This window comes from Mustela nivalis (genome assembly GCF_964662115.1).
Source record: "Mustela nivalis genome assembly, chromosome: 11".
NCBI classification, from domain to species: domain Eukaryota; kingdom Metazoa; phylum Chordata; class Mammalia; order Carnivora; family Mustelidae; genus Mustela; species Mustela nivalis.
In genome coordinates this window covers 58,631,863-58,649,592 of record NC_139030.1, presented here as the reverse complement: position 1 = coordinate 58,649,592, position 17,730 = coordinate 58,631,863, and the positions used below count along the sequence as shown (strand labels likewise).

At 36.2% G+C, this 17,730-nt stretch overlaps 1 protein-coding gene and 1 long non-coding RNA gene across 44 annotated transcripts in view; one reads left to right on the top strand and one right to left on the bottom strand.

Moving 5' to 3' along the window:
- BAZ2B (bromodomain adjacent to zinc finger domain 2B) overlaps positions 1 to 17,730 on the bottom strand; it is a 193,494-nt gene that overhangs the window by 12,618 nt on the left and 163,146 nt on the right. For 30 of the 39 annotated variants that reach the window (XM_082691327.1, XM_082691299.1, XM_082691309.1 and 27 more), the window contains 7 exons: positions 11,089 to 11,744; positions 10,506 to 10,779; positions 10,179 to 10,334; positions 9,446 to 9,606; positions 6,000 to 6,310; positions 5,476 to 5,611; positions 1,701 to 1,847 (listed from right to left, as the gene is read on the bottom strand). In XM_082691327.1, the coding sequence (XP_082547453.1) occupies positions 1,701 to 1,847; positions 5,476 to 5,611; positions 6,000 to 6,310; positions 9,446 to 9,606; positions 10,179 to 10,334; positions 10,506 to 10,779; positions 11,089 to 11,744 (1,841 nt within the window). The remainder of the gene's footprint in view (positions 1 to 1,700; positions 1,848 to 5,475; positions 5,612 to 5,999; positions 6,311 to 9,445; positions 9,607 to 10,178; positions 10,335 to 10,505; positions 10,780 to 11,088; positions 11,745 to 17,730) is intronic. The other 9 variants (XM_082691318.1, XM_082691331.1, XM_082691296.1 and 6 more) reach the window with 3 other exon arrangements.
- The window catches only part of LOC309844440, a 44,870-nt gene that overhangs the window by 22,145 nt on the left and 4,995 nt on the right, over positions 1 to 17,730 (top strand). For all 5 annotated transcript variants that reach the window (XR_014300685.1, XR_014300686.1, XR_014300687.1 and 2 more), the window contains one exon: positions 395 to 447. This is a non-coding gene — a long non-coding RNA (uncharacterized lncRNA). The remainder of the gene's footprint in view (positions 1 to 394; positions 448 to 17,730) is intronic.

Sequence of the window (17,730 nt, the reverse complement as noted above, 5' to 3'; positions counted from 1 at the left end):
CAGAGAACTAGAACAGAAAACTTCCCACGAGTTCTTCTCTAAAGGGAAGGGAAGGAAGGGGGAGGTGAATCAATGAAGAGGTGAGCCCCGAAGAGGGTTTTTGTTTATTTAGTTCTCTCAAGATGGAAGGAGTAGGAGCATGTTAGTGGGCTGATGAGAAGAACCCAGGGGGGAAGGAAACACAGATGGTGCAGAAAAGAGAACTCTTGGAATCACACTCCTAAGAAGGTGAGAGGGGTGGGTTCTGACGCATAAGTCTGGGAGCTGAGTTTGTAAGAGCCACTAGCAGTTCATAGGAGGGAAGGTCGAGTATGTGAGCACAGACACAGGAAGGATGGTGTATGTGGTGGCAAATTTGTATAATATTTTCTTCTGGTGCCTTCTATTATCACAGGGAAATGGGAGTAAGGTCATCGGCTGAGAATAAGGATGGAGACAGAGTTGGAGGTAAGTTATCAGGACCATAAAAGACCATCTTAATGCCTCAAATTTAAAGGGCTGGCTATTTTCTCCAACCACATTCAGATATAAAAGTATAGATGCTGGGAAGTCAAGAGTTGGATTAATCAGAATGATGGTTTTCCCAAGTGAGAGAGAGGCAAAGGGGATAAAGGTGAATGCAAGGATTATGACAATGAAATGTTGACACATTACAAGCAAGGTTAGAGAAAAGAGAGGACATGAAAGGCGAGAGGGACAGTGAGAAAGTCTTCAGATAAAGGGACTAGAGTTCAAAGAATTGTTGGAGTTAGAGTGTGAAAGGGGGTAGACCAAAAGAAAAGAGAGCGTGAATAGATGGATGTTTGGAATTTAGTTCATGGAGACATGGCAGTTACTGGTAATAATTAATGGAAGTTATTGGCCAAGAGATTAAACATGGAAGGGAGTGACTAACTTAGGAAATACCTAACAAAGACTCTGGCCCTCAACACATGCTGATCCTTTCATACTTCTTACTCCTTACTTTCTAATGCTATGATCATATTGCTTCTCTTTAATCAATCATTATGAGTTTCCACAGGTTTCTCATTTAAAAGTGACCAGAAAGTGACTTAAAATACATACGATTATTACCATTTGTCTAGCAGTTTATCTCCTAGGTATATACCCAAGATGAGTGAAAACATTTATTCATACAAAAACTTATGTATGAATGTTTCTCAGCAGCATTATTCATAATACCCAAAATATGGAAACAACTCCAATGTCTATCAATGGAAGAATGGATAAACAAAATATGTTACATTGAAAGAATGGAATATCATTTGACTATAAAAAGGAAGGACTAATACATGCTAGAACATGAATGAACCCAGAAATATTGTGCTAGGTGAAAGAGATCTAACACAGAAGGCAGCATATTGTAAAAAGGCAGCATATTGTATGATATGATTTATATGTAACAACTGGAATAGGTAAATCCATCGAGACAGAAAGAAGACTAATGGTTGTCAGAGGCTAAGGGGAGACGGGGAATGGGGAATGATAGATAATGGTACAAAGACTCTCTGTTGGGGTCATGAAAAATTTGTTGTGGAATTTAATAGTGGTGATGGTTGTACAACTTGGAAAACCACTGAGTTGTACACTTTAAAAAGGGGATTTTTATGGCCTGTGAATTACATCTCTTAAAAAAAATTCCCATATAGCTCTGCATTTTGAGCTGGCAATTAGAAAGTTTAGTGTTAGCTCAGTCTCACCTTAGCGATGCAAGCCGGACAAAACCAGTCCCCATCTGGAATAGTGGTGATTTTGGGTCTATGGCAGTATGTGTGACAGCCTTTGTCACAGCCGTCGCAAAGGAGAAGCAGCTCTTCATTATCTCCCTTTCGACAGATCTGGCAGTACTATAATATAGGAGAAATCATTTAAAATTAGCTCGCTGCTGTGAAGACTAGTTACTGGGATATTAAACACACCGTAATTCCTCATTTATATTAGTAACAAACATTCCGCTTGCTAACAAATATACAGTAGCCGTACACATCTATGTATCTCTCATTACACAGATATGGACCACATGACGGGGTGAGCAGTTCAATTGGGGAAAATGCACATTTCAGGTAGACTGCAAAGAACAAAGCTAGAGGTTGAATGCCTGCACACACTTCAGAAGCATGTACACATTAACATATGAAATCATTAACGTGACATTAGAGCACATAAAGCAATGAGTAGCTTTAATACATGGTGTTTTAATTTTTTAAAGCATTTCATCTTTTGCTTATCTTAGCATCCTCATGATATCCTGAGAAAGAAATAAGTAAGAGTTAGAGTAATTTTTAAGATCAAAATTAGGAAACTTGTGTTAGTATCAAAATTATATATAACAGTAAAAAGATGACACTATATTTTGGCTAAATTATCCATCTACTTTTTGAGACTGATTTAAAAAAAAGTGTCCAAACCAAAAAAACTTTTTAGAATTCAAGCTAAATCAAACAAGTGTCACAAGTGCAGAAAATGAATCCTACAAAATGATTTCAAAGGAGAAAAAAAACTGGTAATAATAAATTAAATCAAAGAATTTAGTCATAACTGATTTTGTAGAGCTAAAAATAAAATTATTTCTTCTCTGTGAAAGATTTTCTAATACCATTAAGAACTTTAAAATCTGTAAGGAGATTCCCCTCCCCCATGCATACATACTCTGCATAACCAGTTTCACAAAAGGAAAGAAGCAAAGTTAGAAAAGAAAAACTTTGAAGAAAGCTTTAAAAAATGGACGATACTAACCCTGTGTTGACATTTAGCTTATACTGTCACAGTAGAAAATGACTTGTAATCAATATTTTGAAAAAGCAAAACATTTAAACTGTAAACCACTTACACTAATTGAAAGTTATATATTTAGACACTTAAAAACAAAATAGCTTAACTTTTCAAACTTAATTGTTAAAACTTTCAATACAACATTAAATCTTAATCTGGGAAAATCTAAAATAGTCTTATATAACTCAATATGTACATCAATGGCAGCTTAAAAATCTTATCAAAATGGCAGATACACACTATTCAGCTTAAGTATCTATCAAGTGTATGTAATATACATAATACTAAAACTGTTGTGTGTACTAAGAGCAAAAGCAGCAGAGTCTGCCATTCTAACAGTAAGTATTTTCTTTTTATTTTTTTTTTTTAAGATTTTATTTATTTGACAAAGAGAGATCACAAGTAGGCAGAGAGGCAGGCAGAGAGAAAGGAGGAAGCAGGCTCCCAGCTGAGCAGATAGCCTGATGCGGGGCTAGATCCTAGGACCCTGGGATCATGGCGCCCCTAACAGTAAGTATTTTCTGATCCTTCCTAATACCACATCACTAAGTACTTTAACATGGTATTATTTCTCCAAATTTAAGCTATATCTTTATAACTTCAATTGTAAAAATATTGAGAAATAACATTTAGAAGGTTATAATTAAATCCCTATGACAATAAAAGTTAAAATTAGTTTCATGAACAGTAAATAAATTCTACTTTTTATAACAGATAACTAGAATTACTACAAAGTCTCTCTGACATCTCACATTTATGATTTAAAAGTAAAATTCTTTTCTGATACTTATTAAAAAAGGGTATTAAAAAAGGGTGACAGGTATCAAGCTTATAACACTTTCAAAGAGTCACAGCAATAGCTTGTAACATGTTAGAGCAAGTGTAGAGCATAAAACAGTGGATATTGCCTATGTTTAACATTAACAACAAAATAAAGCATGCTGTGGGCAGAGAATTATCAGGAGGCAAATTAAGACAGCTTTTTCTGTCCATGATAAGCCTGGTCTCTGGCAAAGAGGGTATTTCTAAAGGCATTGAATACTTTAACATTCTGTTAGGACTTGTTAGGAGGATTATTTTAGGCACAATTACATTTCTAGCTAAAGGTTAAAAAGTGCTCATTAATCTTTGATTATGAAACTATGCCTTCTTTTCAAGATAGTTTCATAGCAAATAATGTACTATTAAATATTAAAAAATGAAAATTGTAAGAGATGGAGTTAAATAGTGATAAATGTGTATTAATAACATGAAAAAGACTTATGAATTTGTCAGAAATGAAATAAAGTTTTTGATTGCAGAAAGCAAGAATACTAATATAAAGGCAGATTTTGGAACAAATTTTGGGTTTCTATATACAGGTTATAACAAAACTGACCCTATCATGACGACCATTTTGGTGTATATGAGAACAAGAACTGTTCCAATTTCATTCTGATATAGAATTCTGTATCTTAGGATCATTACAGTCTAGTAATATCACCAAGTATATTTCTCCAAGGGGGGCTTAAAACTGGTTTTAATCATAACTTTTAGAAGAAAAATTCTTTTTACCTGGTAAAAATGCTACCAGATGAACAGAACGTACCTTCAATCTTATGGTAACTTGTAATGTGGATTGGAAAAGACCTAAATTTGAGCAGACTGTGAAAACTGCATGTTCATTATTCCAAAGATATTTTATATGAAGAAGGGAAAAACCACAAAAGAAATCAAATTTATTTGTAAGAATGAGTAAGGCGTGGAGTAGTCTAAACTTAGAGGTAAAAATAAAGCAAAGAATGTTAAAAATATTTAAGGATCACTTCTTTTCTTTGGGCAATGACTATTTTAAGGAAAGGAATTTTACTCTTAGTCATTCATAAAAACAAATCTCAAATGTTTGGATTTTACAGCTAATCTATAACTCAAAAGCAAATGTCAAAGTAATTTATAAAGGTTCATATATAATAAATATTTCTATATCTGATATATAAGAGGCAAGAGGGACATGAACATGATTTAAAATGAGCATCTCTCTGGAAGCTACATGGACTATAGCTTTTATTTTGAATACATAGTATTTGGTGCCTGGTACAAGGTAAAGGTACCTTCTACCTTTATATACACGATGATAACCACTTGAGCTTAAGCAAATAAGGTGAAAAACCAGTTTTAATTGTTAGAATTAAAAAAAAAAACCCTATTCTTCATGTTAGCTACTTCTGATGACATGCATGATTATCAAGTACACAAACTAAGAGCTCTCTGCTTATTTTGTATTTACTCATCTATTTCTTAGCATTAAAAAAAAGAAATCTGAAAGAAATATAAAGACATTTTAAGAACGCAGTTAATGTCCATAGCAGATAATGTTAGCAACTGAATGTTTACAGGAGGAAAAGGGTCTTCAAAATATTTAGGTGAACAACTATTATGTTAACAGAATATAGAAAACAACTTTAGTCAGAGTTATAAACAATATTCCACGAAATGAGAATCAAGACTTTTAAAAAGAAGAGATAATATACTTGGTAGTTTCCTTCAAAAAGCTCAAAATAAGAAGAAAAATATCAAACTGAAACAGTATTTAAGAATTAAACTGTCAAGCAAAGCATACATTATTTTGACAATAAGTAATGTATTAATTAAGAAAGATTTAGAGGTTGGGAAAAACAGGACAAAGTAAATTAGTTAGAGTATTTCTTAAATGAAAACACTTACAACTTTCATAATTGATTTTTCCCATGCTATTGATTTCTGTAACTGCTGAATGCACAGAGCTACCTGTGCAGCACTGCGAGCTTCTGATAATGCCCTTCTCCATACCCTGAGCCCTGGAGCAATATCCTCTTCAATTCTGCATTGAAATATAGAAAAATTAAGTAGGTCATATCCACATTTATGGTTACCGAATGTGAAACAATCATCACACTGAAAGCCAAGCAATGACAAAAACATGGAACAGCCAATAAGAATAAGGTTTAAGCAACTAAATTTGATGTAGTGCACAGACTGTGGCTACGTGCCTCAAAGCTTAGTCACAACCAGGTAAATGTAAGATCACTTTGCAGGATTATCAACGCACATAACAAAAAAAAAAAATGTTTTTACAAAGCACCATGCAAATAGCATGATCCATATGGATCACAGACATACAAGAAGATACATAGATAACAGGCAATAGAAAATAGGCTCCAATTAGCAAAGAAGCACAATAATTTTTCAAGTTAATCTCAATAACCTACCCGTCACCATCACCACTAATGGATGGTGCAGGAGCAGGGACAGTAACTGTGCCCACATTATCCAGTTTGATCTGAATGGTGGTACTTAAGGGGCTCTTCAGATACCTTCTCTCAATGTTCCGCTCCAAATCAGCCAGCCTGGTTACAGCTATATCTAGGGGGTTGTCACTCTTCCGTTCTAGTGCATGTGCACTGCTTTCTTCTTCGCCAGTAAATTCTCCATCATGCTCCTTGCACAATTTAGAAAATGACTTATGTTCAAAATATACCAAGTCCTCCCTTTCTGATGCAGGCTCTGGACACATCCAACCCTATATATCAAGAGAATGATGTTATTATGGTTTCCTCTTAAAATGCCTGATGGGTGAATTACCTGTACTTAAAATACAGCAGCAGACACCAGCAGATCTCAAGGATCTTTACTGGAAGTTTTTACCTTGTGTTTCCTAATGCTAGGTAGAAACAAGAATAGAAAATTAAAAGAAACAGTTAAAAGTTTGAAGAAGAAAATTTAATAACTTTGATATTATGAAAGATATAATGAAAATCAGCAAAGTATTCTGAAGGACTTGAGAATGAATAAATACTTATTTCATGGGACCACTTAAATGGAAAATTCTCGGTAGTCTCTGAACTTTGTTCTTCTTTTCCATTTTCACTCCTTCCATCACTCTTCTGTACTTACCATTTTTCCTTCAGCCACAGGAGCTTTGTCTAAGCTGTTACATTTGTCTGTATGGCTTTTCCCCTGTTCCTCTACACCTTCTTAACTCTACTCATTCTGTAGCTCTCGTATTAAAATTTACTTCCTCAGGAAATCCATCCTTAACCTCCTTTTGGAGGTTAAATCTCCCTGTTACAGGTTCTCATAGAACCACATGATACTCCATGTCCTTGTGGTAGTCACAAGTTTACACATGATTATGTGATGAACATTTTTCTACCTCTAAATTCCAAGAGGGCAGGGGCCATGTCTGCTTTTAGTCATTTTATCTCCAGCAGATAGGGCAAACAGATCTCTCTCTCTCTCTCTCTCTCTCTCTCTCTCTCTATATATATATATATATAAATGTTGATTGAATAAATAAATGATCCTACAACTCAGCTTGCTTATATCAATCCTCTAGCTCTAAATCCTTCCAAGATTCCCTATTCCTTAACAAAGTCCATATTTTTATCACGACATTCAAGTAACTGAATCTACTTCTTTCTCGCACATTCCCATTTATGTACCCTACACCGCAGACAAATTCCATGTTTGGGTTCCCTGTTCCTGGTGCTCCACTCATGCAATTTGCTTTTTCTCGTATGGCATTCTCTGTTCTCTGTCAAAGCCTTCGTCATCTTCCCATCTCTCATCTTGACTTCTCCATGAAATCTTCCCTGATCTTTCTCCTATCTCCTCACCAGAAGTACTGTATTCTTTTTCATGCATAATTCTGTACTTGTCTGTGATCAGTTACTAGAGTCTACAGAGATGCACCCATGTCTTTTCTCCATATCATATGACAAGCTTTCTGAGCCAGAAACCACCTTGTATCCAGTTTTGTGATGTCCACTGACTGATATGGAATAAGTACTTAATAAATAAGAAACAAAATGACCATTATGCTTTTTATTAAGTCTCTTTAGTGATAATTATTTTGTTTTGTATATTGGGATCAATTCTTTCTCATTAATTCAGTAGAACATTTATATTTAGGAGATAAGTATGAAGTTAAAAGTAGTATGCTTAAGTGCATTAGGTATAACTCATGTCAAATGGCTTCATTCTTATAGTTTGAACGGATACTACATACCACTTAAAAAAAAATTCCACTTAGCTTCTGAGAACACAGCCAAAAATTTCTAAGCAGCTGGTAATATGATAAGGTCATTCACCAAAATTTGAATATTATTTCCAGAAAGATGTTTCATGCCCATGCTCTGACTTTACACATAACTTGAAAAGTGTGATGATATGCTTTTCCAACCAATAGCCAACCAGACTTGGCAGGTTAGATGGGGGAGAGGAGGAAGGAAGTTGGAGGAAAATAGGGCTAGTAGAACCAATTAAATTAAAATCAGCAAATAGTAACAACTGATCATGAAAGAAAACAGACTATAGAAAGCAGATGTCATAGTTCAAAAAGCAAAGCACACTAGGATCATTTAACAAAGGGGCAAAATGATTCCCTCAGGGAATCATTTTCTAATCATTGGTCTTCATACTGGAGATACTGTGTCACCAAGAGAATTTAAATCAAACTCATTATTCTCAATTGTAAGAAGGCAGTGTAATATAACATAAGTGATCCAACAAACATGTCAAGAAATTGTAGCACTAAATGGAATAATTATTATTTTTCCAGAAAATTAATTTGTGTAGAAGAGTTCACTTGTTGAAGATGCCAGATAAATGAGGCATTTTTATATTGCACCAGGAAAAGGATTTGTATAGTTGCCTAGTACAATAGTTTCAGCATATGATAAACTTCCCAAGGTTGGTAATTATGTTTGTGGCAAGAAATGGATATTTTATTAGCCCTGGAAAATTATATTTTTTGGAGATTCCTGAAAATTTCCAAATGCCAGCATTAAAATAATTTTGAAGAAGTATTTTAATCATTGGATAGGGTAGTATTATAAGTTTCTCATTCTGGATAAATGTGAAATATCTCATCAAATTACATTGAAACTACATTTTCTAAACCTTTTCAGGTATTTGTCTTATGCTTATTTACCATCAGTCCATTTATTCTCAGAGATGTCACCTTATTATCAATTGAGAAGACTTTATACTCCTATTTACAAAACCAAAAAGTCTTGCACAAAGGTAAAGCTTTCCTTTCTTTTGCCTTTCCATTGGAAGCCAGTTCTGATCATTGTTTGTGACAATGGTAATGCCCAGGAGATAAACACATATATTAAAAATTTACATATATATGTAGGTGTATGTATGTATCATAATATAACACATATTCAGATATATCTATATTCCCCAATTTTAAATTATATAGAGTAAATATCTGACACACGACACGGCTTATTATAGAGGTGCTTCCCAGACCTAAACAAAACATGGTAGTAGGAATTTAATAGAGTATTCTATTATCATGGTGAAACTGTGAAACTCTGCTTGTGGTAAAGAACTGCATACCAGAAATGACAGTTTCTATTGTCATTAAGAAGGCAGCAAGATTTAATAAAAAGAACTTGGGTACTGGAGTTAGACTGATTTGATCTGAACCCACATTTAGCCACTCACTATAAGACCACTGGCAGGTTACTTACTCTGAGACTTGTTCCTTACCTGTAAGATGGGAAAATTAATTCAGGATCATGATAAGGATTAAATGAGATAAAATAAAGACATTTAACATAGGAACGGGCAAATGTCAGGCATGTATAAATATTAGTTACCTTCCATTATCCTAAAAACAGATTTTATTCCAAGTCAATTTTACCTTCACTTGCAAACTTGCTGATGCAACTCTCCTTTCTAGATCTTCCACCTGTTGAAGAATACTCAAATCCATTTCCATTGCTTGATCTTCTACTGACCAGTTCTCCACAATATCTCGAGTTACCTGGTTTTCTTCATTCTCATTTAATTCAATAATAGCAACTACATTTGAAAAGAAATTAATTTTAAAATCTACTCTATTCCCCAGTGATTTCTTTCAAAAAGTAAATAAAAGTCCAGGGGTAACATATGCATGTAACTTAACAGACACAAGTGCACTTGTGCATATGCAGGCAGCTTACTTTTAAAAAGTAGGAATATTCTTTTTTTCTTAAGATTTTATTTTTATTTATTTGACAGAGAGAGAGAGAGAAAGAGTGAGCACAAGCATGGGGAGCGACAGGCAGAGAGAGGGAGAAGCAGACTCCCTGCTGAACAAGGAGCCCAATTTGAGGCCAATCTATCATAACCTGAGCCAAAGGCAGTTGCTTAACCAACTTAACCAGGCATCCTAGGACTATTCTTTTTTAAGAACGCAATACATCTGTATGTTGTAAAATAAACATAAGAAAGTAATGCCAATTTAAGAAATGTAAATAGTTACTATTTTTGAGCAAGATAGAAAAACAAATGCCTATCAGAAATAAATTAAAACATACTAAAATACATTTTAAGGTAAAAGAATTAATTTTCGTAAGTAAGCAAGAGAGCAGCAATCTCTTTTAGGTACATACCATCCTTATTCTTGATGCAGGCTTGAGTAATGTAATCCAAATGTTTCTGAATTTGTTTCTGTAATGCCTTTTCTCTTATTCCTCTGAGATGTAGCACTTTAAGCAAAGCTTTTAGGTCCTCTGGGTCAATAATTCTCCACCAACCAAATTGCATTTCTAAGTCAAGATAAATATGTACATCTTTTACAAATATCTTGAATATGAATTAATGGCACAAAACAAATCAGCAGATTTATAACTACATATATAACCATCGAAGACTCAGTTATAAGACTCTACTAACAATGAAATAAAGTAAGTGGCTAAAAACTGTCTCATTGTACCTACCTTCTGGAATAGGTTTTGGACTAGGAAAATCTACCGGTTTTGCTACTTCAACAGCGGCAGGCTGAGTTGAGGAGACTTTTTCATTCTGTGGCACCGGAGATTCACTTTTACTTGAAGCAACATTGGGAGTCAAGAATGAATTACCATTTCCTTCAGATAATCCCAATCCTGATCCCAGACTAGGTACAGGTGATGTAAACGGAATATTAGAAGCAAGCACGCCAGTGGGCCATCCACAGAACTGGAGTCCCATCATAGATACTCCACTTTTCATCTATAAAAAAACCAAAATATTTTAAAAGAAGAACAATCTAAAAAGTTAGGAAAAATGTTTAGCATCTGAAATTTTTTAAATTCTGAAAAAAAAAAAAAAAAAAAGGTAATTCAAGAAGCCTTTGCCTTAGACTAGGAAAGGCACAGTAGTTGTAATGAAGCTTGGTAATAGCAATTGTGACTCTTTCCAGTTCTCAAACTGTGGCAGGGGTAATACAAACATCCAGCTGATTCCCTGGAGCAAGAATCTTCATGGGGTCAAAGATTAAATAAGGCAACACAGAAGTGAGTTACAATGAGCAATACAAACCTGAAGGGGTGATACAGCAAATGGATTGAGGCCCACGGGATTCTGAGCAGAAGATGATCCCAGGAGGGGGGCGGGGGCAGGTGAGGGGGATGTGGATGGTGGCTGAGACTGAGGAGTCACTACAGAAGCAGCTGGTATGTCAGCATGCGTAAGTGAAGTGTCATCGCAAGGGGTTCTTGGCAGAAGGCTGAACCACTGTCTGTTCTTCTCCGTCAGTGTTTTTAACAACTGGTCATTGGGTAGAGGACTGTAGAACTTCCCTGGACCACTTGAACCAGGACTGAACAGATTATTAGCGTCTGTCTTTTCCATGTTGCTTTGGGTTGCTGTTGATTGAACGCTGCCCAAGGACTGTTTTCCACTGTTTTGATAAGACAATGTACACCCATTTGCACTATTATTTGGTTTGGGGGTCATTACATCTGACTCAGGAGGCATCTTAGCTACTTCTAAAAGCTTGCTTAATTTTGAAAAAGAGCCAGGTTTCTGAAGAAACAGATTTGTGTTATCTTTTTCTTTAGGATCTTCCTTTTGCTCACAATGATCTGGATTTGAACAATTTAAAGTATCTTCAGACGTCTCAAATATTTCTTCTTTGATCTGGATACTTTCTGCCTTTTTCAGTTTTTCTCTTTCTTTTGCAATTTCATCTAGTCCTATAAAAGTGAAAAGCATGAAAAAGATCAGTTTCTTCAGATCCAACCAATACTTTAATTGTATTTTATTACTAGTTATCAAGTTATATGCATGAATATATAAACTTTTCTAGATTAGTAATATTCTGTATTTTTCCTTTTTTATATAAAGGCTAGATTTTTTGCTCATTGGAAAATTAATTTTATAATTAATCATTACAAAATTTTAAAATGTCAGATTTTTTTTTAAAAAGATTTATCCATTTATCTGACAGAGATCACAAGTAGGCAGAGAGGCAGGCAGAGAGAGGGGGAAGCCCGCCAAGCAGATCCCAGGACCCTGAGATCATGACCTGAGCCGAAGGCAGAGGCCCAACTCATTGAGCACCCAGGTGCCCCAAAATGTCAGAATATTGAAAGCCCTAATACACAACAGAAATTAGTATTAACACTTTTGTGTAAATCCTTCTAGGAGCTCTCTATGTATACACATATACACGTAAGCCTATAGAGTATAAAAAAAAGGAAATCTTATTACAATATTCTAACCTACATGTTTTTTTTTTTTTAATTTTATTTATTTATTTGACAGAGAGAAATCACAAGTAGATGGAGAGGCAGGCAGAGAGAGAGAGAGAGAGAGGGAAGCAGGCTCCCTGCTGAGCAGAGAGCCCGATGCGGAACTCGATCCCAGGACCCTGAGATCATGACCTGAGCCGAAGGCAGCGGCTTAACCCACTGAGCCACCCAGGCGCCCCTAACCTACATGTTTTATTAGATGATACTCTGTAAACATCCTGATGCATCAATAAATAGATAACTGGAATATATCATAATTTAAATAATCAATCTTCTACGGATGGCTATTATTAAGATCTAAATATTCACTATTATAAACAGTGCTGTAAACGACGAATGATCTTCTATCTGTATTGTTGGACTTTAAAACTTCTTTTCTGATTTACTTCTTGAGGATACATTTCTAGAAGAAAAAACTTACTGGATATTAACATAGGTACCTTTCAGAGTTTTTGCAATATAATTGTCAAACTGCCCTCTGGAAAGTCTAAATCAATACACACAAATGTCAGAATTACACAAAAGCATCTATTTCCCTATCTCTCTGTGAAACTGAATACTAACGATATTTTTGTCTTTTCCAATATCTGGAAGGTGAAAATCTGAATTGTATTTTTTTTCTGATCACTAGTAAGGCTGATTATCTTGTCATAGATTTATTGGCATTTCTCCTTTGTGACCCTCTGGTTCATATTTTGTCAAAAATATGACAAATTTTTTAAAAAAATAATTCATAAACACTTTTTTTTAAAAGATTTTATTTATCTATTTGACAGACAGAGATCACAAGTAGGCAGAGAGGCAGGCAGAGAGAGAGGAAGGGAAGCAGGCTCCCCACTGAGCAGAGAGCCAGATGCGGGGCTCAATCCCAGGACCCTGGGATAATGACCTGAGCCGAAGGCAGAGGCTTTAACCCACTGAGCCACCCAGGCGCCCCAAAAAATAATTCATAAAAACTCTTAAAAATATAAATCTACTAGTTTATTTGACTTGAAAAGTAATATATATTCAAGGTAAAATATTCAGTAATGAGAGGTATATGGTAAAACCTTTTCTGTCCTACACCCCCAGTCCCTATTTCTACTCTTGAGAGGTAAGCATGATTAACCAATCATGCCTGTAGAGCCTTCTGGAAATCTTATATGATTCCTTGTGAGTATCATTTCACACTATTACACAAATGGGATACTATTCTTTACTTTTTCGCAATTTAGGACAAAATCCAAACCCCTACACAAGGCCTACCACATTGTATGCTCTAGTTCCTGAAAACCTCCATAACCTCTAGCCATTTTTGTCCTTGTTCTTCCTTTCTTCCTTTTTCAGGCTTCTCAAACATGCTACGTTCTTTCCTTCCTTGGGGTCTCTGCACTTGCTATTCCCTCTGCCTAGAATACTATTTTACTGACTGGCTCTGTATCCTCATGTTTCACCTTATGTGTCATTTTGTCACAGAGGTTTTTTCTGATCACCTTATCTAAAGTAGGGCCCCCATCTCATTCACCTTAGAATATCATCATACTTGGCAGAATTCACCATTAGACACAATAATCTGTTTATTTTCTATTCCAATCCCACTCCCACACATTAGAATTTAAATCAGTAAGCTTTACTTAAAGGTAGAACAATGTCTACCTTGCTTATTATAGGGTCCCAAAAGCCTAACATGGTGCTTGCTATAAAATGGGGATTCAATAAATATTTTTTAGTGATGAAATAAAAGGATGTATTTAATATTTTCACTGTTCACCTTCTACAGCTTTCAATGGCAAAATATAGAACTATACTTCATCAGCTGCATAATATTCTATTAGATATATAGATCATGATTTGTTTAACTGATCTTCTACTAATGTTTGAAATAGCTCTTACATCCTTCTCTTGATATTAATTTCTACCCCAAATTACAAGCTTATTCCTCAGACTTATGATTCTACACACTCAGGTGTCACAGGGACTAGATTCACCTCCTTGCATGAAACAACCAAAAAATAGACAAAAATATATGAAACAACAGTTTGTAAGAAACTGGACATGAGGTAACAATGAGAGAAAACAAATGCAGCAAGCCCTGTGATTGCCCAGCTTAGTGCCTTAGGACAGTTTCCAGGCTACATCACAGGGAGAAATTCAGGCAGAGCTGGCTGACTCCTAAGATGAGGAGACGGAACTGAGAGTCCAAGGGAGACGCAAGTGGCTACAATGCTCAGAAGGGAGTACTGGAAAGGAGAGAGCTGCCTAGAAAGAGAACTCCACAGACCTATGGAAGGACTCCAGTTTCAGCTGAATACCTGTCATCGCCCATGTGTCAGGAACCCATCTGAGACCAGGGAAAGAACCACTTGAAAAGGATTAGAGGTGACGGTGCTAGGTGCTCACACAGGCTGGGAATAGTACCTGTTCCTACCAACCAGCTTGGGAAACCTCCAAATTCATAGCTGTCGTGTAGAGTACTCGAGGATCTTGTGTCAGTAGTTAGGGGATAATTAGCCATAAACTGAGCACTATCCTAGTCCTGCCTAACAAGTTTTAAAAACCAAGAACTGAAAGGACCAAACTTTTTCTGAGTACTAGCACCCAACAAGGCAAAATTTACAATGTCAGGCATCCAATCAAAAGTATAATGCTTTCTGGGATGCCTGGGTGGCTCAGTTGGTTAAGCAGCTGCCTTCTGCTCAGGTCATGATCCCAGCATCCTGGGATTGAGTCCCACATCAGGCTCCTTGCTCAGCAGGGAGCCTGCTTCTGCCTCTGCCTGCCATTCTGTCTGCCTGTGATCGCTCTCTCCCCCTCTCTCTCTCTGATAAATAAATAAAATCTTAAAAAAAAAAAGTATAATGCTTGCAAAGACACAGGAAAACACAACACATAATTAGAAAAATCAGTGAAAACTGATCCCAAACTAACAAGATGGTAGAATTAGCAGACAAGGACATTAAGTTTAAGAAAATAATGGTTGAAAAAATTTCAAACTTGATGAAAACTGTAAGGCACAGATCCAAGAAATACAACTCCAAGGAAAAGAAATATGAAGATAACTACAACAAAACATATAGTCAAATTGCTTAAAACCAATGAGACAGAAGAACCTTAAAGGCAGCTAGCAAAAAATCTCTATGTACTTCCACACATTTGCCCTGAGAAGAAAACCCTACTTCATCACCTTTAATTAAGCAAACGTGAAAAGAGTCACAAATATTCTCTTCATGTACCTGGCTTTATACAAGTTATTGGTTAATAAAGTACTAAGAGCTGATCTTGATTTATTCTGAGAACTACTGTCTTGAAAAACCTCTGTCATATGTCCAAAAATAAATGGGCTAACCAGTCAACCAATTTTTACTGGTTTGAGACTAGATGACTTCCCATTTATATATAATAAAGTAGATTGAGCTGATGATACATTTTAATAGTCTACTCATGGTTGTTTTAACTTTTACATTCAAATTGCTTAATTATAAAAAGATAGATCTCTAACTAAAATGTAAAATTATTTTTAAAAAATTGGAAGGAATTTTGTATAAAGAGATTCTTTAATTTTAAATAATTTTCTATCTTCATTTCATACAACCCCCTGGTTCCTTCCAGTCCTCACTTCTCTGACATGTGTCAATGAGTTTTAATAAACATCTTTGGGGGGTCTGGGTAGCTCAGTGGGTTAAGCCTCTGCCTTTAGCTCAGGTCATGATCTTGGGGGTCCTGGGATCGAGCTCTCTGCTCAGCGGGGAGTCTGCTTCCCCTTCTCTCTCTGCCTGCCTCTCTGCTTACTTGGGATCTCTCTCTCTCTATCGAATAAATAATAAAATCTTAAAAAAAAAATCTTCAAAACGGACTGAAGAAGAGGAAGACAAGAGATGAAACAAGCTGTTCACTGGATTCATTTCCCTGATAATAAAAGTAAGTGCATAATGACAAAGAAAATACCATTTGTCAACTGGAGTATATCCTAAAAAAAAAAATACCAGATTATGTCTTCTTCAGTTTTATCAAAATCACTTCGAACCCTCTCAGGTTCACCTAACGGTTGTTGCGGACCCAGGGATCCACCACTCATTCTGAGTTCAAGTGAAAATTTTTTCCTTTGGCTCTCTTTAGTTGGGCTGAAGCATGCTATAGCTTTCAAATAAATTTGACTACACTGTCAGTAGAACATGGATAAAGAACATATGAAATGTGAAAACCCTGGTATAAAATAGGTCTCTATGCAATGGCTTCCTCACAGGACTCAAAGGCACTTTTCCATTCCATACAGCAGAACCTCAGGCGTACCCGCACTGCTCCTTAGCTGTTTTCATTTTAATAGTGTTACCATGACTCAGCTCCTAGGAGATTTCTGGCTATTGCTGTGGAGAAGACTAAATGAAGCAGATTCTCAACATTTTCTCTCTCTAGAATTGTTCCTTCCCAGTCTGATTCAGGAATTTAAAAAAAAAAAAAAAGATGATTGATCTATAATACCTGCTCCCTTCAGGTAAGAGTCCCCCACATATCCATAACAGGAATTTGTTTTCTACTTTAGACCTAAAGGTGTAACCACATCCTAATACAAAATGGAAGACTGACAGTCACATCCCTGTGTGTGTGTGTGTGTGTGTGTGTGTGTGTGTGTATGTGTGTGTGAATCAACAAACTTGTTTCATTTTCCTTCCACTTTGCTGAGAGCCTTTAGCTAGCTAATAGCAACACGGTTCTCAGGCTCCTAGAGCCAGAAGCTCACTTTGCTTCTGGGTATGCATACCCCTTAGCACTGTTCCTAGATCTGAAGGTCTCTTGATGGGTTTGCCGTTAGAGAAACTAAGTGCTTTTTACCCTTTCGCACAATACCCATCAATACAGAGCAAGGTGTAGGGTATAGTGTTTTATCTCCTGGAGTGCTTTTGTCACATATCCAAGTCCTATGGAACCACAACTGGAACTGGAAGATCCTGTGTACTATTACTTCTCTGCTTATAAGTTGCCTTAACTAATAAACTTCCCTGCAGTTAGCACTTTGTATGTCATTAGCGGTTTTTGTAACCATGCATCTTGTACAGCAGCTGGTGTCCAGCAAAGTCCTAATGTCATGGATTTCTGGAAGAGGAGCACACAAGGGTAGAAGATCTCCTTAGGGTCAGCAGTAATTCACTTGGTGGGGTTAGGATGGTCTCAGTAGCTGTGCCCAAGGATGGCAGAAGCTCTAATGGGGACACCAAACAGGGAGACTAGTGGTGATAAAGTGGCTCAAAATGCAGTCATCCCTCCTTCCTTACCAGCTTAGAGACTTTCAAGAGTTTAAAGTTGGAGGGTGAACTAGAAAGGGTAGCGGCCCCTGTAGAAGGGAAAGTGAGGCAAACTCTCATGATCCCTCTGTTATGATATATGAGGCAACTAGCCCCTGTGATAGGAAGCCAATTATTGTGAGGCATGCTCTATAGGAACCTGAGTGGGA